This window comes from Sus scrofa, chromosome 13 (assembly GCF_054392235.1).
Source record: "Sus scrofa isolate SSC_HxYL_T2T_F1_AM1 chromosome 13, Sscrofa_HxYL_maternal_Yorkshire_Landrace_v2.0, whole genome shotgun sequence".
Taxonomy (NCBI): domain Eukaryota; kingdom Metazoa; phylum Chordata; class Mammalia; order Artiodactyla; family Suidae; genus Sus; species Sus scrofa.
In genome coordinates, this window is record NC_139395.1 from 152,645,879 (window position 1) to 152,671,475 (window position 25,597).

The window sequence follows — 25,597 nt, forward strand, 5'->3', positions numbered from 1 at the left end:
AGCTGATAGTGCAGGATGTTTTTTCTTTCATATTAATTCCAATAAAGGGGCAACAAAAGTGCCTAAGACAAGGAAAATACCAACACAGAATAAACAACATAAAAAGAAGTAAGAGGGTGTCAACCAACCCCCTCCACCATACCTCCAACAACTAGGAAAGCGATGGACTGAAAAGATGTAAAGATAGGGAGTTCCCTTATGGTCTAGTAGTTAGGTCTTGGTGCTTTCACTGCAGAGGCCCAGGTTCAATTCCTGGTCTGGCAACTGAGATCCCACATCAAAACCACTGCTCACGAGGGCCAAAAATTTTAAATTTAACTCCAGACTGCTAGATGGTAAAATTTATAGGTATATAATTATTGATTCATTTATGTTTTATTCCTCAAGAAACCACCACAACTTTATTTTAAATTTTTTCTTTTTGCCTTTTCTAGGGCTGCTCCTGTGACTTATGGAGGTTCCCAGGCTAGGGGTCTAATCAGAGCTGTAGCTGCTCGTCTTCCACAGAGCCACAGCAACACGGGATCCAAGCCACATCTTCGAACTAGACCACAGCTCACGGCAATGCCAGATCCTTAACCCGCTGAGCAAGGCCAGGGATCGAACCCGCAACCTCATGGTTCCTAGTCGGATTTGTTAACCACTGCGCCACGACAGGAACTCCCCCTGTCAACATCTTGACTGCAACTTCTTGAGAGGCCCTAACCCAGAAAAACCCAGCTGAGCCATGCCTGACTTCCTTACCCATAAAGCCACCAAGCTTTGTGGTCATTTGTTAGGTGGCATTAAATAACAATACAACATATTTTTACCTGATTTGTTCTATAACAGACTTGAGGTAAGATTCTTTGATTCAGTCATCTAGCTGACCTCCTGCCAATGTGTTTTGTTTTAGGTTTTTTGGAGGCCATACCGATAGCACGCGGAAGTCCCTGGACCAGGGATTGAACCTGAGCTACAGCAGTGACAAAGTTGAATCCTTAACCACTAGGCCACCAGGGAACTCCCAATGTGTTTCTTAAGGAGGAGAGCTCCTCAGCTGTTACAGATGCACTATAGCAGCCTATTTATTTAATAGTATGGTTAGCTCAACACAGTTTGATATCTTAATGTGTTCCCGTAAGAACAGTGACATGTTGGTTTTAAAGCGGTTCTGCTTATTCTTTTCTGAAGAAAGTAATGTGCTCTTTGTTTTCCTACAGATTTGGTGTCTGTGAGTGGTTGTAGCTGTAATTGTGTCATTTACATTTCTCAGCTTCCACCCATCAGGATGCTCAGAAGAGTGGTGCACTACAAATCCCAATAGGACAGTTTTTAAAGGCTCGTTTCAGCATTTCAGCACCTAACAGAGAGATTTTTATCTATGGAAACAAGCCAAGGGCAAAGACGAAAGCTCTAGAAGTTGTTCTTACAGATAGATTAAAGCTCTATAAATTGTTCTTATAGATGTAAGATGTTTTCTCCATCTCTTTTCTCTTTGAAATGGAGAAAAACCTATCTTTTTGACAGAGTTACAAGGTACTCTGGGTACGCTTGATAATCAGAGAATATCACAAATAGCTTTGGCTGGTTTATATCATCTGTGACCGAGTCATACGTATCTTTGGTATTGTCAGAGTTCTTTGATGGAGGGGTGAGCATTCCTGTTTGTCCATGTGTATAGTCTCCTGTAAGTACTCGCACCACATAAATACGCTTCCTCCCTTTGCTGTCTGGTATGGAGTATTTATCATTAGCAGAATAACTGGCATCAACAGCAAAATAGGTTCCTCTCCCATAGCAGGCAGCTGTCAAGAGAAAGACAAAAGCCTTTGTAAGAACATAACATTCTCACAACATAGAGAACCATGCCCAAACCTGGCAAAAAATTTTCCTCAGTGTGGTTCCTGCCCACCAAAGCCACTTTTCTTCATTTCTTCAATTCACCGCATCTATTCCAATCTTCTTTCTGGTGAAACACAACGAGCTCTCTCCCAATGATGACCACCCAGCTGCCATCTAGGGTTCTACCCTGCTTGGGTGTGAACCCTACTCGAACCACTATTCACCACGTGTTGATCAGCCGGATGATTCACGTCCTTACCATTCTTTCCAGCAAAACTGCGATTAAAGCCATGCTGATTGATCTGGGGCACTGAGGCTGCGTCTGTCCCATGGAAGAGCAGTTTCTCATTATTCGTATGGCCATTCTTGATGTCCATCTGTTTTTTCTTTACCTGGTAGCTCTGCCAGAGAAATCGATTCTGTATCCTCTCAATCTGCAAATGACAAAAAAAAAAAAACATATTGGAGATAACCTTAGAGCTCAGTATATTCGTGGTGGATTTTTTAATAAGCAATATGGAGAAGAAAGAGGAGGAAAAGGAGGGGAAGAAGAGGAAAGGGAGGACTGAGAGAGGAGAAGAAAAATGCACATAAACAGCAAATTCAGAATAGGTAGATTTCTGCCTTTAGAAAAAGGAAAAGCTAAAATATCTAAGGAGTTCCCCGGCGGGCTAGCAGTTAAAGGATCCAGCATTGTCTCTGCTATGGCTTGGAAAGTTCTGTATGCCAGGGGCACAAGCCAAAAAAGAAAAAAAAAAAGGGTATCTATATTTTTTTGGGTTTTTTTTTTTTTGGTAAGTTTTTTTTCTGTTATAGCTGATTTATAATGTTCTGTCAATGTTGCCACAGCACAGTGACCCAGTCGTACATATGCTATACTTTGTAATAGTGCTTATTATTATCTATTTTTCATAACAACATAATTTATATAAAAATGCTTACCTACATATATTCCCTGGAATTCCTGAAGATTCAATGGCATTCAAATTCCTACTCAAAAATTTGTAATTATTCAATAATTATTTCCTTAACTCATTTCTATCTCCAAACCTATTTCATCGGCTTTTTCCAATAACAGTTCTTTCTTCATTCTGATTATGGTCACAGATCACCTTGTAATTGCCTAATCTAATAACCATTTCTTTCTAGACCCTCAACAGCATTTCAAATATGAACTATTCCTTCCTTGAAACTTTGTCCTTTTCAAATATTTAAAAAATATTCTTCACCATTGGTTCTTTCTTCTAGAAAATGAATTTCACATATATTCAATAACCATCTATTTAATATCTACTATGAATCAAGCACTGGGTTTGGTCTCTTCCCTCAAGAAAATTTCAGGTTAGTTGGAGAGAAAGACAAAAAATCACTACCCCTCAGAGTGATGATAAGGGATGGGTTAGGAGAATTCATGTGGACAATGAAAGCATGAGAAAGCGATCCAAAAATAATAATAATAATAATAAAAGTTTTAAAAGATAAAGAAAATTGAAAAAAAAAGGGAGGGATCCAGGGAATCTACATCTAGGGAGGGAGGAGAAAATCTGAGAAAATGATGTTCTAGAAAAAAGAGAGGTTCAAGAAGCATAGAGTACACCACCACATTCATTGACTATTTACAATAAGCAAAATATGGGAACAACCTAAGTGTCCACTGATGAATGAGTGGAACAAGAAGAGGTGGTATACATAAAATGAAATACTATCCAGTTATTAAAAAGAGTGAGGGAGTTCCCATCGTGGCGCAGTGGTTAATGAATCTGACTAGGAACCATGAGGTTGAGGGTTCGGTCCCTGCCCTTGCTCAGTGGGTTAACGATCCGGCGTTGCCGTGAGCTGTGGTGTAGGTTGCAGATTCGGCTCAGATCCCGTGTTCCTGTGGCTCTGGCGTAGGCCGGTGGCTACAGCTCCGATTCGACCCCTGGCCTGGGAACCTCCATATGCCGCAGGAGCGGCCCAAGAAATAGCAACAACAACAACAACAACAAAGACAAAAAGACCAAAAAAAAAAAAAAAAAAAAAAAAGAGTGAAATCTTACTAATTGCAACAACATGGATGAACCCTAAGGGCATTATGCAAAGAGAAATAAGCCAGAGAAAGACAAATACCATATGATCTTATATGTGGAATCTAAAAACAAACAAGCAGACCCCCAACAAACAAACCCCCAAGCTCATAGATACAGAGAATAGATGGGTGAAGTTCAGAGGTGAAAGGGGGGCTGCATGAGTAAAGTGGGTGAAGAGGATCGAAAGGTAAAAACTTGCAGTTATAAATAAGTCATGGAGACGTCAAATACAGCATGGTGACTACAATTAATAATACTCCATTGCATGTTGGAAAGTAGCTAGGAGAGTAGATCTTAAAAGTCCTCATCACAGGGGAGAAATGTTTTTCTAACTCTGTATGGGGACTGATATTAACTAGACTCATTGTGGTGGTCATTTTGCAATGTATACAAATATCACATCATTATCTTATGTACTTGAAACTACTATGTCAATTATATCTCCATTTTTAAAAATAGTTGAAAATAAATAAGTGAGAAGGATGGAGTGGTTACTTACTGCAGATGTTGAGGTGAAGCCAGGTCATTAAGGAGGGAAGATTATTTTGCTGAGTGTGTTGGAGGCCTTAAGGAAAGGGTTGAAGGTGTGAATTGGGAATTACACAAGGGAGTTGATTGGGGGAAGCAACAAAGGATTCCTGAAACTTGTGAGGTCCAGGGGAGGCTGGGGAGCAAGACTTAGCAATGACTTTATCTAGGAGCAGGAGGAGAGAGGGTAGGTTATGGAATAACCCAAAGTTTGGGTGTTTCAAAATGGGTGTGTCAAAAGGGCAAGAGCCAAGGAAGTTGCACATATTGGGTAAACACAAAGAGAGGTTCTTGCATTTCCAACAGCTTTAACATCATGAAGCATCTCCTCTTTTAAATTTTGTCACTTCGGTAGATCTCTCTTCTGATTCTCCTTCTTTCTCAGGAATTAAGTTCATTCATTCAATTAAATCTTTTTGCACTAGGAATTGTATCCTACAGATGCTAGGCACTGTGATACATGCTGGCAATGCAGAGATGAATAAGATGTGACTCCCACCTTAAGAAGCCCACTGTTTAATCAGAGAGTCAGGCAGGTGAAATGTTATCAACGCTCAATTTTGTAAATGCTATAATGTAATTAAGAACAGTTTTAATGGAAGCAGTAGCAGGATTTTATTTTTATTCATTTATATTTTAGCAGCTAGATTTTAAATTACTAGGATTTCACACTCTGCATGGATATATATGGCATGATAATGACCTTCTTCTAAACTCCTACACCTCACCGGCTAATCTTTTTAGGCAGCGTAGTGGACATTATAGGAATCTCTGAACATCCGTTCCACTTTGTTCCCGTTGTAGAGAAACTCCTGTTTGGGGTAAAATTATAGTTCTAGAGTGGAGCCTAATTGGGTTAAACCAAATCATGGTAATCTCAAGATAGAATCACACAAGGATGGGATCCAGTCGCCCAGGTCCAGGCCGATTGGCATATGGCACTCCTCTGACACAGACTTCTTGGAGAGGTCCCCTCAACACAAAACACTGGACTCTGACCCAGTGATTATGGGGCAGGACACAGTGTCTCTTTTGAGGGATATGATGGAGGAGGCAGAGATTACCTGACTGCCACCAGCAGCCATCCTATAATCATGAAGGGAGTTCAGCCTTCAGATGAAGCTGACACTGTGGACAGCAAAGTCAGAGAAACCAGATCGATGGCATCATAAAGCCACTGGATCAAACTGCTCCACAAATCATTCTACTTCTGGATTTTCCATTAATTTCCAACACATTTCTTCTAGTTTAATCAGTTCGAGTGAGTTTGCGATTGTAAGTAAAAAAGTGTCCAAATATATGCATATGACATTTAGCAATTTCTTTCATAACTGCTAATGAATGAACTGTGAGATTTGCTGTCTATGGAGCTTGAGTGAATCTAGTTAAAATAAGTGTAATGAGGCTTAAGGAAGAGGCAGAGCTGTGAAAAAGATAGTTTTCGTGTCAGTTCTTCATTATTTATAAGAAATAAGTTTTAAACTCAATATTACCTTTCTTATTTTGAAGGAATGCGAGATCTGAGAGAACTTGTCTTTCACAGCAGTATATTCTGACTGTCCACGATGTAGCGGGATCACACAGAACAGCTGCTGATTCATGTCAGTCCAGTGATCAGGAATTTCACCTGGAAAGTCAGCATTTGGTGAAAACAATATCCATTTCTAGGGACCTCTGAAAATCAGGACACTTACGCTGCTTCTCACTCATCTAATCCTGGTCTTTATTTAAAAAAGAAAAAAAGCTATATATCTCACAGTTGCCTCTGATTATCTTCAAATTGGCAAACACAGCTGAAGTAGATAGTTCTGACACTAATATAACAAAGAGGTCCTTCATGACTTACTATGGGGTTACATCCTAATATATCCATCATGAGTTGAAGAGAGCATCAGTTGAAAATGCATTTAATACACCTAACCCACCGAACATCATAGCTTAACCTCGCCTTCCTTCAATATACTCAGAACATTTGCACTAGCCTACAGTTGGGGCAAATCATCTAGCACGAAACCTATTTTATAATAAAGCATTGACTGTCTTGTGTAATTTATTGAATACTGTGCTGAAAGTGAAAAACAGTGGATCTCTGGGCACAGAATGTTTGTGAGTTGCCTACCCTTGTGATCGTGTATGCTGCCCAGCATCACGAGAGACAATGTACTGCGTATTGCTAGTTGGAGGAAGGATCACAATCCAAACTTGAAGTGTAGTTTCTACTGAATGCATATCACTTTTGTACCATCATAGAGTAGAAGAATTTCAAGTGGAACCATCGTAAACTAGGAACTGTCTGTCTATTAATGGTCTAGCTAAAATATTTAAACTTTAATTCAGTATATATATTTTTTGTCTTTTGTCTTTTTAGGGCAGCACCTGCGGCATATAGAGGTTCCCAGGCTAGGGGGTTGAGTCAGGGCTGTAGCTGCCGGCCTGCACCACAGCTACAGCAACGCCAGATCTGAGCCGCGTCTGTGACCTACACCACAGCTCACGGCAATGCCGGATCCTCAACCCACTGAGCAAGGCCAGGGACCGAACCTGCAACCTCATGGTTCTTGGTCGGATTCATTTTCACTGTGCCAGGACAGGAACCCCTAATTCACTATATTTTGAAACTATAAATTTTGCAGAAAATTCTATGGAATTAATTCCATAAAAGCTGCTATATAAACATGAAAGCCAATTTGTTGATGTTTTCACCTTTATCAGTTTTATTTAGTGTGGCTCTCATTCTTCTTCTGAAACATGACTACCTACCAAAGATATTGAAAGCATATGGATCTGTATCCCATCTTCTTTGCCAAGTAGAGAAAGCACCATATAAAGAAAATAGTGGAAGTACTAAGTGAATACTTTCATATAAGGTGAAGGTGCTTTCCAATGGCTTTCAAAAACTTGTCACATTTTGAGCTCATCAACTTGCTGAGAGGGCATGGCTAGTAGAAATATGGCCAGGTTCTCTGAGAAAGGAAAATGCCACACCACCAAAGATCAAAGCCAAAACATATATCCTTAAAGCAAAGCCACAATTTACTTGCCTTTAGTGAAAAGTATACCAGGCCTGGGAGAGGGATTAAGAGCATTCCCTTCCTGTTTAGCAGGGCCATCGGGAAATGAAGTTCTGGTGACAAAGGGAAGCATCTAACTCTAATCTGGAAGCTCTTTCAAATTCCATTTTATTTCATTTATTTTATTTGGCCACACCTGAGACAAGGGGAAGTTCCCAGACCAGAGACTGAACCCACACCGTAGAAGTGACCTGTGCTGCTGCAGCAACAAGGCCAGATCTTTAACCCACTGCACCACAAGGGAATGCCTCAATTTCCACTTTACAAGAGTTTTTCTGGAGAGATTTTCCATCAACAGAGTGTGTAGTTTCTGCAAATTAAGTCCTTTCCTTTCTCCCACTTTCCACCCCTGCCTAGATGAACATCTTTTGGCCTCATCACTTCGAGTCCAAGGCCCTAGAGCCCTCTTGGACATGCTACCTTCTTTTCTCTGAATGCTCCAGGCAAGACAAGGAAGTAAGTGAACCTTTCCTTCAGGCTCCCTTTTCCTTCATGTCATGAGGCTGCAGAGCAGAAAATACCAGCACTCAGAATCAGAAGACCTGCTCAGCATCCGTCTCCACCTGTGTCCAGCCACATGACACTGAACAAGTAATACCACTTCTAGGTGAGCCTTCATTTTCTCATCTATAACATGAAAATGATAAGATCGGCTCCATTCATCACCTCCTGGGGTCGTTACAAGTTTAAAATATAACAAGGGGTGTGAAAGTATTTTAGGGGATGCCAGGTTCTTTAGAAATTAGAAATTAGGTTCTTCTTTTTTTTTTTTTTTTTTGTGACCATATCCATGTCATGTGGAAGTTTGGGCCAGGGATCAAATCCCCACCACAGCTATAACCAGAGCCACAGCAGTGACAATGCCAGATCCTTAACCCCCTGAGCCACCAGGGAACTCCCTAAACATATGGTTATTCTTCTTCTTCTTTTTTTTTTTTTTTTTTTTTTTTAGTTTGTAAGGCATTTTATTCAGGATAAGCATTTTTGTTGGACAATAACCCATTTTAAAAATAGATCATGGAGTTCCTGTTGTGGCTCAGCAGGTTAAGAACCCAACTGGTTAGATGCCTGGCCTCACTCACTGGGTTAAGGCATTGCTATGAGATTCAGTGTAGGTTGCAGATGCAGCTCTGATTTGTGGTGTAGGCCTGTAGCTCTAACTCGACCCCTAGCACGGGAACTTCCATATGCCTCAGGTATGGCCCTAAAAAGAAAAAAAAAAATAGATCACATGTGAATGGATATGTATATACAATATATCACTTCGCTGTAAACCTGAAACACAATGCTGTACATCAACTATCCTCCAATATTAAGTTAAATTAAAAATAGATCACATGTAATGCCATATGGAATTAAATGGAGGTTGTCTAAATTGGGTTAACTCATGGGTTCTGATGCAACAGACAGAGGACCACATTTGAAGCCTGCACGCATATGGTTATTATTCTTCATAAACCATTAAACTTGATCTTTTCTACATCCCAGAGGTATGTGTATTTAAAAGAGGAATAAAGTACAGGTGGTCCCCAACTTATGTTGGTTTGATTTAAGATTTTTCAGCTTTACAATGGTGGGAAAGTACAGAGCATTCAGTAGAAACTATACTTAGAATTTTGAACTCTATATTTTCTCAGGCTCACAATAAGCTGTACATAGTCTCTCATGATTCTGGACAGAGGCAGCCCGGCTCCCAGTCAGCCACAGGATCCAGAGGAGAGACAGCTAATTCACTTACAAGCATTCTGTGCCCAGAGAGCCACTGTTTTTCACTTTCAGCACAGTATTCAGTAAATTACATGAGATGGTCAACACTTTATTATAAAATAAATTTGGTGTTAGATGATTTTTCCCTAACTGTAGACTAATGCAAGTGTTCTGAGGATATTAAGATAGGCCAGGCTAAGATGCTTAGTAGGTTAGGTGTATTCATTGTATAGTTTCAACTCAGGATGAGTTTTTCAGGAGGTAACCCCATTATCAGCCGAAGAAGATCTGTATAAAGCCAAGAGTATTTTCTTGAAAGGAAACTTTTAAATCCTGCCCTTAAGCCACACCAAAATGCATGACCTACTCAGCCTGTAGACAAAAGATGACCCTGGCTAGCCAATTTAGAGATGAGAAAACCAAGTACCAGGAAAACTGAGTACTTGGGCATCCAATGATCCATGGAAAGTCACCTCCCAAAGAAGGAACAGAATTGAGTTCTATTGACCTGCAGCCCAGTGCTTCATGGAAAATAACATGATGGCTACCTTTTTTTTTATTTTTAAATTTTTTGGCCACACCCATGTGTGGAAGATCTCAGGCTGGGGATTGAACCCATATCACAGCAGTGACAATGCTAGGTCCTTAACCCCCTGAGCCACCAGGGAACTCCCCGGCTACCTTTCTTTAAATGCTTACCATGTGCCAGACATTTTTCTAAGCTCTCTTCCTATAAATGTCTTTTAAAAATAAATAAGTGTCACATTCCTTTCCTATTTCTGGTGTTCAGGAGAGACACACCCCCCCCCCCCACCAGCACCTCTCCTTATACACCTGCCTTAGGCTCCTCTCCACATGTGGAAGTGGGATTAGACACCAAGAATACCATCTCTGCCTTCAGTCTTCACTCTCTTCACCCTTTCTACTCTCCATGGATAATCCAAACCACACCCAACAGCTTCAGCTCAGCTATATACCTGACTCCCAAATCTCTAACTCTAGCATCTGATATACAGTCAGTTCTTAGTAAATGCTCTTTGATTCAATGAACAGATTTAACATACATGGGAAAAGGCAATTGTGTATCAGCTGCTCAAATGAAACTATCCTCTTTAGGTTCTTTTAAGGAAGTTCACATGATAAATTCTTACCAAAATTCAAGTTAATCTCTGCCAACAAACTTCTTTCATCTGACATTTTACCTGTGTTATTCCTTACAAGGCAGTTTTTTGCTGTTAATTGTTTTGCCTCAAGTGCCACATGGTCAATTGTCTGCTCATTTTAGTTTTTATTTGCCTCTCTAACTTTCCTGTTTTATTTTTTAAATTGCATAAGTTAATTTAATTTTTTTTTTTTTTTTTTTTTTTGGTATTTCTTGGGCCACTCTTGTGGCATATGGTGGTTCCCAGGCTAGGGGTCGAATCGGAGCTGTAGCCGCCGGCCTGCGCCAGAGCCACAGCAACTCGGGATCCGAGCCGCGTCTGCAACCTACAGCACAGCTCACGGCAAAGCGGATCCTTAACCCACTGAGCAAGGGCAGGGACCGAACCCGCAACCTCATGGTTCCTAGTCAGATTCGTTAACCATTGTGCCACGACAGGAACTCCCAGTTAATTCAAATTTTTGATGAAAGTGGGGAACGGAGGAACCAGTTTAACTTTATTTTTTACTTTACTAATCATGACTTTTACTGCAATTATATTCAAATAAAATTTTTCCTCTGCAAAGACCAAAGTAGGAAAAATGTTCATTTACATATCCCTAGACCCTACAATAGGTATGTATTATTTTTAACCACCTTTTCCCCTTCTTCTGGTAAAAAAATCCTGAATTTCATTTGGTGAATAACATCTTCCCCAGTGTTTCAGATATTGTACACCTTGTACACCTGCCTTAGGCTCCTTTAGTGTAAGCAAAGAGCATGTGACTCTGAACTGGTCAATGAGCGGAATTCTACTTCCCTGGCTACAGTGATGACCTGAGCTGGTTCAATCAGAAGGAATCTCAGGCTTAATGTGAGTGCGTCTGTTCCCAGGCATCGTGCTCTTGAGAATAAGTATATATTACCACTGGATTCTCTCTTTCCTATCGGACCTTACCATACAAAGATATGGGCCTGAAGCTGCTAGCTGCTGTTTTTTTGCCATGTGAAGCCTGAGGATAAAGACAATACAGTTGAGAAGAGAGTGAGAGATGAAGAATGTCAGGGTCTAGATGATAACATGTAAGCGCCTGGATCAAACTGGACCTGAAGCTAGTTATTCCTGGAATTCATAGTCGTGTGAGGCAATGAATTCCATTTTTTGCTTTAGCCAGTTAAACTGGATTTACTGTTACTTTCTAGTGTGATCATCTTAACAGATTCAACTATTATTTTCATCTTTGTGTGGGTGAGTGTGTGTGTGCGTGTGTGTGTGTGGTTCTTACATGTAGTGTGGGTTGTAGCACATCGAGAAGAATAGTTGTCAAAAATAAGTGTAGAGAGAACTGAAATTCCTACTGACAGGGGCGGACAACAATTTCCTGTTTAGGAAGGGTACTGACGACAGGTATGCCTTGTTGCTAATAAAACTCACAGTTCTTTCTGAATATGTGTTTAAAATGGACGAAAAAACAGTAACTGCAGGAGTAGGCTGCATTTCTAGCTATTTTAACAGTAATACACAAGCCACAAAATGGGGGAAAGCTAGACCAGAGAAGCAGGTTAAAACAGATACTTAAACATCATGCACAAACACACAGCTTATAGAGAAAAAACCAGGAATCTGAAGCTCACAATGCAGTATAATGCACCTGGCCAGTTCCTTCCTGCATCTGCTTTTATTCCCAGGCTAACTTGTCTACAGGTAGATGCTCAATAAACCAGTTTTATCAGCTCGTTCATAGCTACAAGGGGCACAAAGGGTCACTACCAACCAGTCAATAAATAATGAGACTACTGGCTAGGATTTTCAAAGCCTATTCACCTCTTCCTGCGATCTCACTTCCATTCTCTTCCAGTTCGATTGTTGTTATTTTTCCCCAGATCTCATTTTCTTCTTCCAACGGAAAATCAGTTGACAGGAGGTTGTATTCTACAGATCTTGAACTTTTCTTTATACAAGTTTGTCTGTAATGTCCTGAAACTGACAGAAACAGCAAGCATTCACATACAAACATTTTCAAAGTGATATCAGAGATAAGCATGTGATTTTTAAAAGAAAAAAACATCTTACATTCAGTATTGGAGAATGTGGGCTGAACGATATGTGGCATGGAGGGTTCTCTTTTTTTCATGTTTTCATAAAATACATCTAGCAGCTTAGGTAGAAAGATGACAACTTTAACACTTTTTAATGATGGAGTAGAATGTTTCTTTGCAAAGTCTTCAGTAGCACTGATTATACCATCCGCAACTTGGATGGGTTGCTGTCCAGCATTTCCTGAAAAAAGATTTTTAAGTCACAAAAAAGACGTTTAGGAGTTGCTGCTGTGGCGCAGTGGTTTAAGACTCTGACTACAGTGGCTTGGGTTGCTATGGAGGTGCTAGTTCAATCCCCAGTCCAGAGCAGTGGGTGAAAGGAACCATTGTTGCCACAGCTCTGGCTTGGATCTGATCCCTGGCCTGGGAACCTCCATATGCCACACGTATAGCTGTTAAAAATAAAATAAAACCAATTATGGAGTTCCCGTCGTGGTGCAGTGGTTAACGAATCCAACTGGAACCATGCGGTTTCGGGTTCAATCCCCGCCCTTGCTCAGTGGGTTAATGATCCAGCATTGCTGTGACCTGTGGTGTAGGTCACAGACCAGCTTGGATCCCGTGTTGCTGTGGCTCTGGCGTAGGTGAGACCCCTAGCCTGGAAACCTCCATATGCCATGGGAGCGGCCCTAGAAAAGACAAAAAGACCAAAAAAATAAATAAATAAATAAAAATTAAAAAATTAAAAAATAAAACCAAGTATTATTATTATTTTTAAATAAGTTTAAGCTGGTGTTGGTCATGTAAAGAGACTTGGAAAATGCAGTTCTTGGTGCTGAGAAAGAACGCAGCTGTTGACAGCTGGGAACCGCCCTGGCCTTCGCAGCTGGGTCATGGTATTCTCTGGTTGAAAAAAATTTCATAAACATCATCAAATGCAAACCATTCTATGACAGTGATAAATTAAGCCAAGACCAGGGCACAATCACGTCCAACCACAGACAAAAACACGAACACTATCCAACCTTCAAAATGGCCAAACACTCCCTGTCTTGATTAATATGAGTGACTGCTGCTTCATTAACAATCACAGCTTTAGCCATACTCTTCTCCTTCTAGGTAAGAGACCCAAGCATAGAATTGTGTCTGCTTCCTAGAAGTATCCAATTCAGGGCAAAACCCACTTACTTAAGACTGCCACAAAATCACCTAATACAAGCTCGAATTCATCAAAAAGGCCTTTTTATTTTTTTCTTTTTAAAGGCACACTTGTGCCATATGGAAGTTCCCAGACTACGGGTCAAAGTGGAGATGCAGCTGACGGCCTACACCACAGTGCACTGACAATGCTGGATCCTTAACCCACTGAGCGAAGCCAGGGATCAAACCCACATCCTCATGAATACTAGTCGGGTTCTTAACCCACTGAACCACACTGGGAACTCCAATAAGGCCTTAACAACCTCTTGCTGAGATGCTGTGTAGTTCCCTGTGTTTTCCTGGTGGTCTTTAGCTGAAAGGCATTGATATTCCAGAGAAAGGAACATGTGATGTGGATGCAGAAGATCTAGGCTTATGTCCTGGCTCTCCATGGGTTACCGTGTGATCCTGGGTAAAAGTCATTTGATCCTTCTTATATTACTTTGTTAGGGCTGCCCTAACAAAGTGCCATGGACTGGTCGATTAAGCAACAAAAATTCATTTTCTCACAATTTTGGGGGCTAGAAATCTGAGAGCCAGATATTGGAAAGACGGTTTCTTCAGAGGCCTCTCTCCTAAGCTCCTAGATTATCATCTTCACCTTCCGTCTTCACACGATCGTCCCTTGGTACCTGCTGGGGTTCTAATCTCCTCTTCTATCAGGGACACCAGTCTTACTGGATTAGGGCCCACCTAATAACACATTTTAACTTAATTACTGCTTTGAAGACCCGATCTCCAACACAGTGACAGTCTGAGGCACTGGGGTTTAGGACTTCAGTATATGAATTTTGAGGGGCAGACAACTCAGGCCATAATACCTCTAAACGTTAGTTTACTCAGCTATCAAATTGGGATGGTAATAGTAGGTAACAGATAATAGAGATAAGAATATGGTGACTAAAAATACAGTAGTTAAGGGCATAATTATAATTTAAAAAACCTACATAGTGTGAAACAAATTATAATGGTTGAAATATACAGGCCTGGCTGCTCGGGTTTAAACCTAGATATGTTGCTTACTGCTGTGTGGCCTTGTGCTCTAATGTTTCAAGTTCTTATCTGCAAAATGGGGAAACTAAGAGTCAGAGATGAGTCCAGGTTTTGTAGGTTTTGAAATTTATACACCTCAGAAGAAGAATACAAAATTGGGAGTTCCCATTGCAGCTCAGAGGGTTAAGAACCCTGACATAGTGTCTCTGAGGATGGGGGTCTGATCCCTGGCCTCTCTCAGTGGATTAAGGATCCAGTGTTGCTGCAAGCTGTGGTGTCATAGATGTGGCGTTGCTGTGGCTGTGATGTAGGCTGGCAACTGTGGCTCCGATTCAACCCCTAGCCTGGGAACTTCCATATGCCATGGGTGCAGCCATTAAAAAAATAAAATACAAAATTACAAATGTAAAATATATATAAAAGTAACTATCAGAATCAGAAAAGAAATGACAACAAAATATAAGTTTTAAAATGTGAAAATCATTCCCAAGTCACACTTCTCAACTGTATTCCCAAAATGCTTGCAGCCACTCCAACATCCAGTGCAGGGAAAGCCTAAGAAGTCTGAGAAGTCAAAATGGGAAGAAACAGTGGTCTTAACCCAAGGTGCTTTTGAAGTTTTACTAAGTCAAATAACCAGGTGAAGCACTGGAGTTCCTCTAGGGTTTTTTAAAAAAGCTTATGCAGGAGTTCCCTTGTGGCTCAGTGGGTTAAGGACCCAATGTTGTCACTGCTGTGGCTGAGGTCATTGCTGTGGCAAGGAGTTGATCCCTAGCCTGGGAAGGAACTTCTGCATGCCTGGGGCACAGCCAGGAAAGAAAAGAAAACAAAACAAAACATGCAATTGGATGTGAATGAATGGGTCAGGAGCAGCATCTTCAACAAAGAGCAAATTATTACACAATAGGACAGAGGCGATAAGGACGGTGTTCCTAGAAACTGCGAGCAGGATGAACCTGAGCTCGTTGCTTTAGGACAGTGACTGCCTCCTACTCGTGATCTTATCCCACTATCTAATCCCCAGAGCGTGCACAGGGCCTGAGTAATAGCATTTCAGTTTCATGAATGCATAAATGAGGAGCCAGGGGGAGACACTGCAGTAAATCAGGTGGGGGAGGGACTAAGGGTTTGGAACCCCAAAGGAAGGCCTGAGCTGAACAATACCCTGGAATAAGATTTAGTAAGGGAGGGGGGGATCTGGGGACACAAAGAAGCAAAGGTAGCAAGACAGCTGGACGCACCATGGCACCACAGGAAGACGAAACTAGAAAATCAGACAACTCAAAAAGAACAGCTAGTTGCAAGAGACGATGATGATGAGTGTGGCTCCTACTATAATTGTTTCCAGTAACAGAGAAATCTTGCAGAGGAGACCGTGGAGATGGCTAGCAACACTGATTTGGGAGCCAAAGCAGAAATGGTAACTGACATGATAAAAGCAAATGCTTCCCTCAAAGGGAAAAAAAAAAAAAAAAAATGAAGAGTGAGAAAACCATGATGTCAAGGAGCCAAGTATAGAAAGTTACTGGAACATAAAGAGGAAAGGTGGATAAAAGAGGCTTGGTCCCACAGATGGCCCTCAGGGTCAGAAAGGCTGTCTATCCTCTGCTTGATATCACTTTCACTGCCTAGACTCAGCGTTGAGTTCCTTTGCAGTGAGACTAAGCCTAAAGAAATCTGGATTATTCGGAATCTCTGAGTGATGAGCGCCTGCAAACCTGTTCCGATAGCTGGAAGGCAAACGGAGCTGTGCTTCCTCCGTTCACACTCTTCTAGGATAGTGGAAGTTGTATCTCTGACATTATTTTCTCCAAGAACATGCATTATTATCTTGCACTTTAAGTATCCACCTTGTGTAATTATAAAGTCTCTATGAGGCCGTGCAGCTAAAAAAAAAAAAAAAAAAAAGGAAGAAAAAGAAACACAGAGCACATTATTTACAGGAAGCACATTATTTACAGGAAGCACCAATCTGATTATTGAGAAACAAAAAGAGCTAACATTCGAAAAAGCCATGAAGATTCCTGATCAAATCCAGCCTCCCTCAATCTATCACTCCCCAGGACTGTGAGAGGCTCATTTTTCTTTACAATCAGGACTCCTTTATTCAACAACTACATTGTTGAATGTTTTGGGTGCTGTTCAAAAGCATGCTGCTGGGTTAATCTACTCAGTTCTCCAAACAAGCCTATGAGGTAGGCACTGGCTTCCCCACTTCACAGATTAAACAGAGGCACAGAGAAGTTAGATTGGTAGCCCAAGCAGTCAGTGTCCAGGGCTCTTAACCCCCACTCTGGTCTCCAGATGCACAATTTACATATATGCTCATTCAGCAAGATAAATTTTTCAAGGAGGGAAAAACGATGTATTCTGTGATGTAGAGGTGTGAACAGATGAAAACTTCTCCCACCCTGGGGACCTGAGACCTCTTGAGCACTTGGAAACTACAGGGCTGGCTTTAAGGCACTGCCCTTTCGAACCACTAAGCCGGGCTCCAGCAAAAAGAGTGGAGAGTGGGTCCCTGCCCACCCCACCTGCTCCTGGCCAGCCCTGAGCCCTATCACCTGGGGGACTCTTCATTATTCTGGGGTGTCCCACCTACTCTCCCCTCCCAGGCTTTTCTAGCTTCTCCAACCCAGCTTCATTTTATGCTTCTGCTTCCAAGGTACAGAGAGCTCTTCCAGCCCACAAATCCCTGTTAGCCTCCTCGTATTGGTGATCAATGTCACCTGCCTATGATCCCTCTCCAGGGATTTATTCACCCCAGAGAAAATGTCCTAATCAGAGGCAAGCTATTAAGGTGAGAGTTTCAGGAGTTCCCTTGGTGGTGCAGCGGAAATGAATCCGACTAGGAACCATGAGGTTGCAGGATCGATCCCTGGCCTTGCTCAGTGGGTGAAGAATCTGGCACTGCCATGAGCTGTGGTGTAGGTCGCAGATGCAGCTCAGATCCCGAGTGGCTGTGGCTATGGCTGTGGCATAGGCCAGCAGCTATAGCTCTGATTCGACCCCTAGCCTGGGAACCTCCATATGCCACGGGTATAGCCCTAAAAGATAAAAAGACAAAAAAAAAAAAAAATCATGCTTACACAACTAAATGTCCACTGAAACAAACAAACAAACCCTAAATAAGGGGGTTTGAGACTATTCAGGTTGGTAAACAAATCCAGGTACTGGGGGTGGTGTACCTGGAGAGGGCATGGAAGCTCCACATCCCTTCCCTCACATCTTGCCCTATGCATCTCTTCCATTTGGCTGTTCTTGAGTTGCATCCTTTATAACAAACTGGTAAATGTAAGTAAAGCATTTTTCTGAGTTCTGTGAGTTATTACGCTGAATTGCTGAACTTGAGAAGGGGGTGTGGGAACCACTAAGTTGGCCAGATATGTAGGAGGCCCCTGGGACTTGAAGTGGGGGCAGGCTTGTGGGACTGAATCCTTTAACTTGCAGGACCTGATGCTACCTCCAGGTACATAGTGTCAGAACTAGAAAATTGGTTGGTAGACCCATCCATTCATTCATAAAAGGATTAGAAGTCAACTGTAGGATGTAGAACAAGATTGAGGAAAGAGAAAGATAAGTGATACAGCATTTTATACTTTACAAAGCTTTTCACAATCATGGTCCTTCTGAGGTCACAACACCCTCTGGGACAGCCACTACCATATGTTAGTGGAACCACTTTAAGGATGAGAGAAGATTAGATGATATGCCCACAATCCCTCAGTAAATGGTGGAGCCCAGATTATTAGGACCCAAGCCTGTGTTCCCCTTGATACTCATGAGGAAGGAGACAGATGGGATGGAGGGATAAAGGACCTCTCTCCCATAGCCACAAAGTCACACCACCTATACCTGCTCTCCCAATGAACCCATAGGTCCCCTCACAGTATTTTCAGCCCTCTAATTGCCAATAGGTTGTAGCCAAAAGTAGCATGTGACCATACCTAGCCAAGCACATTCATTTTCCACAGCTGGTCCAGCACCTTCTAAAATTGCTTTTGACACCCCTAAATAAGACATGTTAATGGGAAAAAAAATTAGTTAAAATTCAGTAAGTGTTTTCAGCTTTTCACATTAGACTTTTGTGCATAATTCACAGCCATCCTCAACTTGGGTGAAAACCATTTTTCTGTAGAACCTTCATTCAGTGGCTGATGAATAGACAATCTGATCCAAGCACAATGGCGCTGCACAATAATGGGAAGTCTCTAGTGTCTGAAGTTTTATGAAATCTATTTGAACAGGGATATTTTTACAGTTATTTGAAATTGTTTGCATTCTACCCTCATGATATTATAAAATTGAATTAAAAATATAAAAACAAAAGTTCTGAAGAGTTCCCTGATGGCCTAGCAGTTAAAGGATCTGGTATTGTCACTGCTGTGGCTCAAGTTACTGCTATGAATTCAATCCCTGACCTGGGAATGCCATGGGCGTGGTTAAAATTAATTAATTAAAATAAACAAAATAAAAGTTCTGAGACTTTGAGAAGCATGGATCTCAAAACCGGAACAAAGTTGAGCATTTTACATAAGTTTTTTTGATTTTGTTTTGTTTTCAAAAATAAACAGCTAGTTGGCTGGCCTTCAGACCAGTGATTCTTCCACTCAAGGCAGTAGCTCCCTGCTTTGGACACATCAAATGACAGTTGGGTTGAATGGTTGGAAACACATGGATTCTGGATTTTAATAGACTGGGCTGGAGTTGACTCCACCACTTACCAGCTAATATGTGACTAATCAGTTCCTCATCTGTTATAGAGAAGCTAGCTAGCATTGTACTTCCTTCACGGGCTTATTCAAACATTGAAAGAGATAATGGATGAAAAATACTTAACATAGAGTCTGGCAAGCAGAAAGTTTTGAATAAATAGGTTATTTTATTATCTATCTACCTATGTCTCCTCTATTATACACGTGTCTATTATATTTTTTAAAAATTATATTTTTTGAAAAATTCCTTTTTTCACTTCATTTGCTTTGGTCTCTGACTTTGCGATGATGGAGGATTTCCTCAAGTATCTTCCCTAGTTCATTCATATTTAATAGTAAATTTGAAAGCTCCAGGTGCGGGAAGCTTTGCTGACCCCATAGGCTTCCGCATAATGTGAGCAAGCAGTAAATACTAGATAGTAAGGCAGTTGGTTTCTCCCCAGAAGGATCCTCCAATCTTATGTGTATAGGTCCATCTGTGACTCTGGGACGCCACATGGACAGGTGCACAACACTCACTGTTCAGCACAGAGACTCTCACTGAAACACTGTGACTCAGACTGAAACAGTCTGGCTCCCTGCCCTCATCTTGCCTGTGCTTGGTGAACTAAAAGTCCAGAATCTCTCTGGTTTGGCTTCTCTAGAGAATAAACGTCCCATGTCTGGCCAAGGAAGAGCTAGGGAAGTCACCAGCACATAGCATAGAGGATAGAGTCTAAGGGATACCGATACAAAATGTAATCCAATTCTATTTTCATCTCTTGACTTGTCCTCTGCTTTCCCAGATTCCTGCTGCCTCTAATTCCTGTGTCTCTAGGGGTCGCCGTTCTCTCCTGCAGGTACCGAGTTTTCTCCACTCCACGGCAGTTACCTCAGCTGGCTAGCTGCTTCCCATCTCCTAAAAATATGTTACTATCTCTTGTTCATTGTTGTTTTCCCTCCAATTCTCTTTTTCCTTGTGGGTTTTTATCCTTTAAATTGCTTTACTGTTATAGCTTTAATGATGTCTCAATAGGGGGCGGAGATAAATGCATAATTTATGTTTCCTGTTCTTTTCATCTCCATTTTGAATGATAAATTGAATGGATATTCTACAGATTCAATTCTGCATAGTCAGTTATATAACATTTTCCAATTTAGAAAATGTTTAAACTATTTTTATTTCTGTTTTATCTTACCTTTTTAATTCAAAAGTGATGCCTTATAATATACAAAATGTATTAGTATTAAAATATGTGTACATAGGTTACAAATGAATAGACATATGAGTGGAAGGCATGTTCAAAAGCGTCATATCAGTGGAGGTAGTCAAACATTTTAGGGAGAATCATGAAAAAGGGGATTGAATTTTGTTTCAAGTCAGTACAGTATGGAGAAGGGAAGAGTTACAGGAGGTGAGATGTGAGTACTGACTGAGTTTCATAAAAAGGAAATGAAAATAGAGGAACTTAAATCCTATTAAATCATAAGGATGCAATTTTGATAGTTGAGAGCTACAAAGGGGATGAAAGCTGACGCTGACTAAAGACAAGGCATTAATGACACCCCACATTTACATCAGTTACAACTCTCTAATCCTCTTCTGGGAAGTGGGCATTTCACAGGCAGAGAAATCGAGGCTCACAGAGATTAAGTGATTTGTCCAAGGCCACACAATGGTAAGTAGCATAGCTGGGATTGAACACAGGTCTTTCTTTTAAGGCTGCACCCATGGCATATGGAAGTTCCCAGGTCAGGGGTCGAACTGGAGCTATAGCTGCTGACCTGCACCACAGCCACAGCAAATCCAGATCTGAGCCACATTTGCAACTAGCTTACACCACAGCTCATGGCAATGCCAGATCCTTAACCCACTGAGAGAGGCCAGGGATCAAACTCACATCCTCACAGATACTAGTTGGGTTCTTAACCCACAATGCGAACCCCCAACACAGGTCTTTCTGATTTCAGGGCCCAGATATTTTCTACAGCATTGTCTGCTCAGGCCACAATTTTCCTCGCAGACATTAAGTCATGTTAATAGTTATGATCAAATATATTGCTTAAATAAAGTACCTAATTTCAGATTAAATGTTTTTGTTGTTGAGTTTACGATAACATCTACTTTTTCTTTGGTGATATCTCCAATAGCAACCCGGAAAGTAATTGCACCAATTTTCATTTCATACGTTGAGACCGCAGGGTTCGACACAGTCCCAAAGATACCTGAAGAAAATAGATGAACAATTAGCTGGCATCTGGAGGAAGAATAAACATCTCTTCCTGGTCCTCTTTCTTTCCCCTACATAAACCCAAACATTACAATATCTCCTAGTCTGTTAAACTGTTGGTTAAAAAAAAAAAATTAGAAAATAATGCTTTGTGGCCATAGGAGTATCTACGTTTTCTCAGTTAAATAGAATGAGGTAGAAACACCTAAGTGGACCATCTGTTTGTCTGCAAAAGCTGCTGTGGTGCCATGAAAAGTAGTGAGGAAAAACGGAAGAGTGCAAAGCACACTTTCATTTCACACTGACAAACACCTCTGGGAGATTCCTTTTTCTTTTTCAGCTTTATTGAAGTACGATTGACCCCAAAAAATACATATTTAAAGTGTTCAATGTGATGTTATATATATATACATGCTGTGAAATGATTACCACAGTCAAGCTAATGAATGCATCTATCACCTCACATAGTTACTTTGCTCATGTGTCTAAGTGTGTGTGTGGGGGGTGATAATACGTGAGATCTACTCTCTTGGTCAATTTCAGCTGTACAATATATTATTATTATTAACTATAGTCCCTATGCCATACATTAGGTCTCCAGAACTTAATCACCTTGTAACAGAATGTTTATACCTCTGGGATATTCTTTTATTACCATTTCACAAAAAGGAAAATGATCTCGGAGTGACCAGGTCGTTTGCCCAGTGTTAACAGCTCACTGACTCCAAACACGGAGTAGTAATAGGAAGGCTGTTTTGAGGAAATCACCTTTAACAAGTTGGCATGTGACTGTTCACCCCACACTCTGAGCCTTTACAACATAAACGTGTCATTTCTACTCATCCCTTAAGCTCCTTAGGTGTCCCTTTCCACATTTACACAGTAGCAACAGAACCACCTGCTGCAGGGCCATTGTATAGAGTAAATAATATAATATAGATGAAAGAAAGTATTAAAGTTTAGCAGGCCATACACAGTTATCCTTTATTATCATGTCTTAGAAATGCTGGCCTCATTACCAATGATTCGTTCACATCAAATGACTTATTCTTTGTGCGCCCAGGCAATGGAACGTGCCCTAACACCTCCTCCATTACTGAGTTGTTCATCATGGGACTTAGCTTTGTCTCCTTTTATTGGACTTTCCCACTGAAGAATGAATTTCCTCAGCAGAACAACTTTACCAGACCTTGGTTATCTCCAACCATGAGACATCTGTCCTTGTTGGGGTTTCTTTTCAACCATTTGGTGAATTCATCTAAAAATGCCTGATATAGAAAGAAACACAGTTACAGACCACAACAATGTTCTATAGAAATATTACTCCAATTCTTTGGGGTATTGTTCATCAGACATCAATTAGGAACAATAATTTTCAATACATTTCCTCTTAGATTTTTTTGTCTTTTTTTTTTTTTTTTTTTTTTAGGGCCAAACCCGTGGCATATGGAGGTTCCCTGGCTAGGGGTCTAATTGGAGCTGTAGCGGCTGGCCAATGCCAGAGCCACAGCCACAGCAATGCCAGATCTACACCACAGCTCACAGCAGCACCAGATCCTTAACCCACTGAGCTAGGCCAGCGATAGAACCCGAAACCTCCTGGTTCCTAGTCGGATTTGTTAACCACTGAGCCACGACGGGAACTCCCCGGAGATATTTTTTTTTTAATTTATTGATGTAGAGTTGATTTACAATCTTGTGTTAATTTCTGCTATATAGCAAAGTGGTTCAGTTTTACATACACATATTCTTTTTCATATTTTTTTCCGTTATGCTTTATCACAGGATAGTGAATATAGTTCCTTGGGCTATACAGTAGGACCCTGTCATTTATTTATTCTATTTATAATAGTTTGTATCTGCTAATCCCAACCTCCCAGTCCTTCCCTCCCATACCCTTCCACCTGGCAACCACAAGTCTGTTTGACTTCAGAGAGTTTTTAATTAAAGAACTATGATTCTGGGAGTTCCCGTTGTGGCGCAGTAGAAACGAATCAGACTGGGAACATGAGGTTGCAGTTTCAATCCCTGGCCTCCCTCAGTGGGTTAAGGATCCAGCATTGCTGTGAGCTGTAGTATAGGTCGAAGATGTGGCTCGGATCTGGTGTTGATGTGGCTGTGGCGTATGCTGGCAGTTGTAGCTCAATTAGACCCCTAGCCTGGGAACGTCCATAAGCTGAAGGTGCGGGTCTGCCCCCACCAAAAAAAAAGGCAAAAAAAAAAAAAAAAGGAATTATGATTCGACCTAGGAGTTTTCTCAATAAGTACCAGTGCTGATTTACTGTACTTCATGGGAAAAACATATTTCTATCCCAACTGCTTGAGAGTAAGCACGGACTTAGAAAACAAAATTATCTTTGATATCTTTTTTAAGTGGTAATGTGGGTAAGTTGTAGCAATTGCCCATGAAGTCAGGTAATAAAATGGTAGTTAACTGTTTCTGCAGCTTTGAGGGTTGCTGTGTACTAGATGCTTCAAATACATTCTCTCTTAAGTCTCACTGCAACTCTGTTACTGCCATGCTCATTTTACACATGATAAAACTGAAATTCAGAAAGGTTACCTCACTCAGGCTTTTGGGAGCAAAATCAAGATTCAAACCTAGCTAAAGCTTTGTTCTTTGCACTTTTATATTGTTTGCATTTTTGCTATGAGTGCGCACAATTTATATAAACTCAGGAGTTGCTGTCGTGGCTCAGTGGTTAATGAATCCGACAAGGAACCATGAGGTTGCAGGTTCAGTCCCTGGCCTTGTTCAGTGGGTTAAGGATCCGGCATTGCCATGAGCTGTGGTGTGGGTCACAGACGAGGCTCGGCTCCTGCATTGCTGTGGCTGTGGTGTAGGCCGGTGGCTACAGCTCCAATTAGACCCCTAGCCTGGGAACCTCCATATGCCAGGGGGAGCAGCCCTAGAAAAGGCAAAAAGACAAAATAAACAAACAAACAAACAAACTCAGTAGAACTTTGTCAGGGGTGGAAAAGAGATTTTGGTACTCAGAGTGGGTCAACCAGTTAACAAGTGCGTAACAAGGAGTGCCATCTTACAAGAGCAGTGCCAGTGGTATTTGCTAAGTGTGTTTTAATTGCTTCTCTACTACTGACTATTGTGCTAGTATTTCTAGCCTTAGACCATATAGATGTGTATAGACTCTCTGTATTCTATCCAAATAACTAAACCGTTGAGGCTTCTCTTATCCAGCCTTTTCTCTGCAGATGAAGCCATGCCTGACTTTCACATAGCCGCTGTTAAAATGTCTCGGCCACTTTTATGCCAATAATTTCCTACTGCTTTCTAGGAGTTTATTTATTATACATAACCTGTCTTTTGATAACTGTCTAGGTAGGATTGTATGAGTCATCAGTGTTATCTCGTACTTAAGCCATATGACAAACCCCCACACATACATCAGCACCAACACTTCCAGGTAAGGAACTAGGAAGCACTATTATCTGTAGATCTGTGAAAACATCTGGTTGTACTTAGTTTTGCTTGCCAGAATGACCAGAAGAGATATGTAACCATACCTGACAGCTTTCATCATCACTTGGATGGACCAGGAAGTGAACTTCTTGTAAGCTGTTCAGCTGTGCACTGCTACTAAAACTGCACACTTCTGAAAGGATTAATTCAGCAAAAATAGCTTTGGGGAACCTCAGATTTCCTGTTGCAATCATGGGGAATGTGATCGAAGCGAAAGATTGTTCTTCTACAGTCTTCAAACATTTCCTGATTATTTTTGCCATGATCTGAAATGTACAAAATATATGTTAGGGCTCAAGCAGGAGGAAAACAGAAAGAACTCTGCTCTAGCAACTTGACTAGGCCCTCTTTGCTACCATTGGCTTTGTCAGGGCCTACGGAGCCAAAAAGGGATGATGAGAAGAGAGGAGAACGCCTTCCAGGGAGATTCAAACTCATTCAGAAGGGGAAGATCCCACAGCATAGGAAGTTACATAAACAATGCAGCTCATTGCAATTAAAAGTGATGTTTATGAAGAGTTTTTAACAACATGGGGAAATGTTTATGATAAAAAAGGCAGGATTAAAAAATATTTGGAAGGGAATCTCAACTAAGAAATAAAATACATAAAATTGACT

General features: G+C 41.0%; 1 protein-coding gene across 1 annotated transcript in view; it reads right to left on the reverse strand.

The window, feature by feature from the left end:
• Nucleotides 1-373: 373 nt before the first annotated feature.
• Nucleotides 374-25,597, reverse strand: part of PARP15 (poly(ADP-ribose) polymerase family member 15) — a 48,972-nt gene continuing 23,748 nt past the window's right edge. The window contains exons 4-13 of the mRNA XM_084991013.1: nt 25,024-25,245; nt 22,688-22,766; nt 21,344-21,493; nt 18,521-18,583; nt 16,292-16,459; nt 12,415-12,621; nt 12,166-12,324; nt 5,915-6,048; nt 2,084-2,258; nt 374-1,787 (exon numbers count right to left, since the gene is read on the reverse strand). Of these exons, the coding sequence (XP_084847139.1) occupies nt 1,495-1,787; nt 2,084-2,258; nt 5,915-6,048; nt 12,166-12,324; nt 12,415-12,621; nt 16,292-16,459; nt 18,521-18,583; nt 21,344-21,493; nt 22,688-22,766; nt 25,024-25,245 (1,650 nt within the window). The 3' untranslated portion in view covers nt 374-1,494. The remainder of the gene's footprint in view (nt 1,788-2,083; nt 2,259-5,914; nt 6,049-12,165; nt 12,325-12,414; nt 12,622-16,291; nt 16,460-18,520; nt 18,584-21,343; nt 21,494-22,687; nt 22,767-25,023; nt 25,246-25,597) is intronic.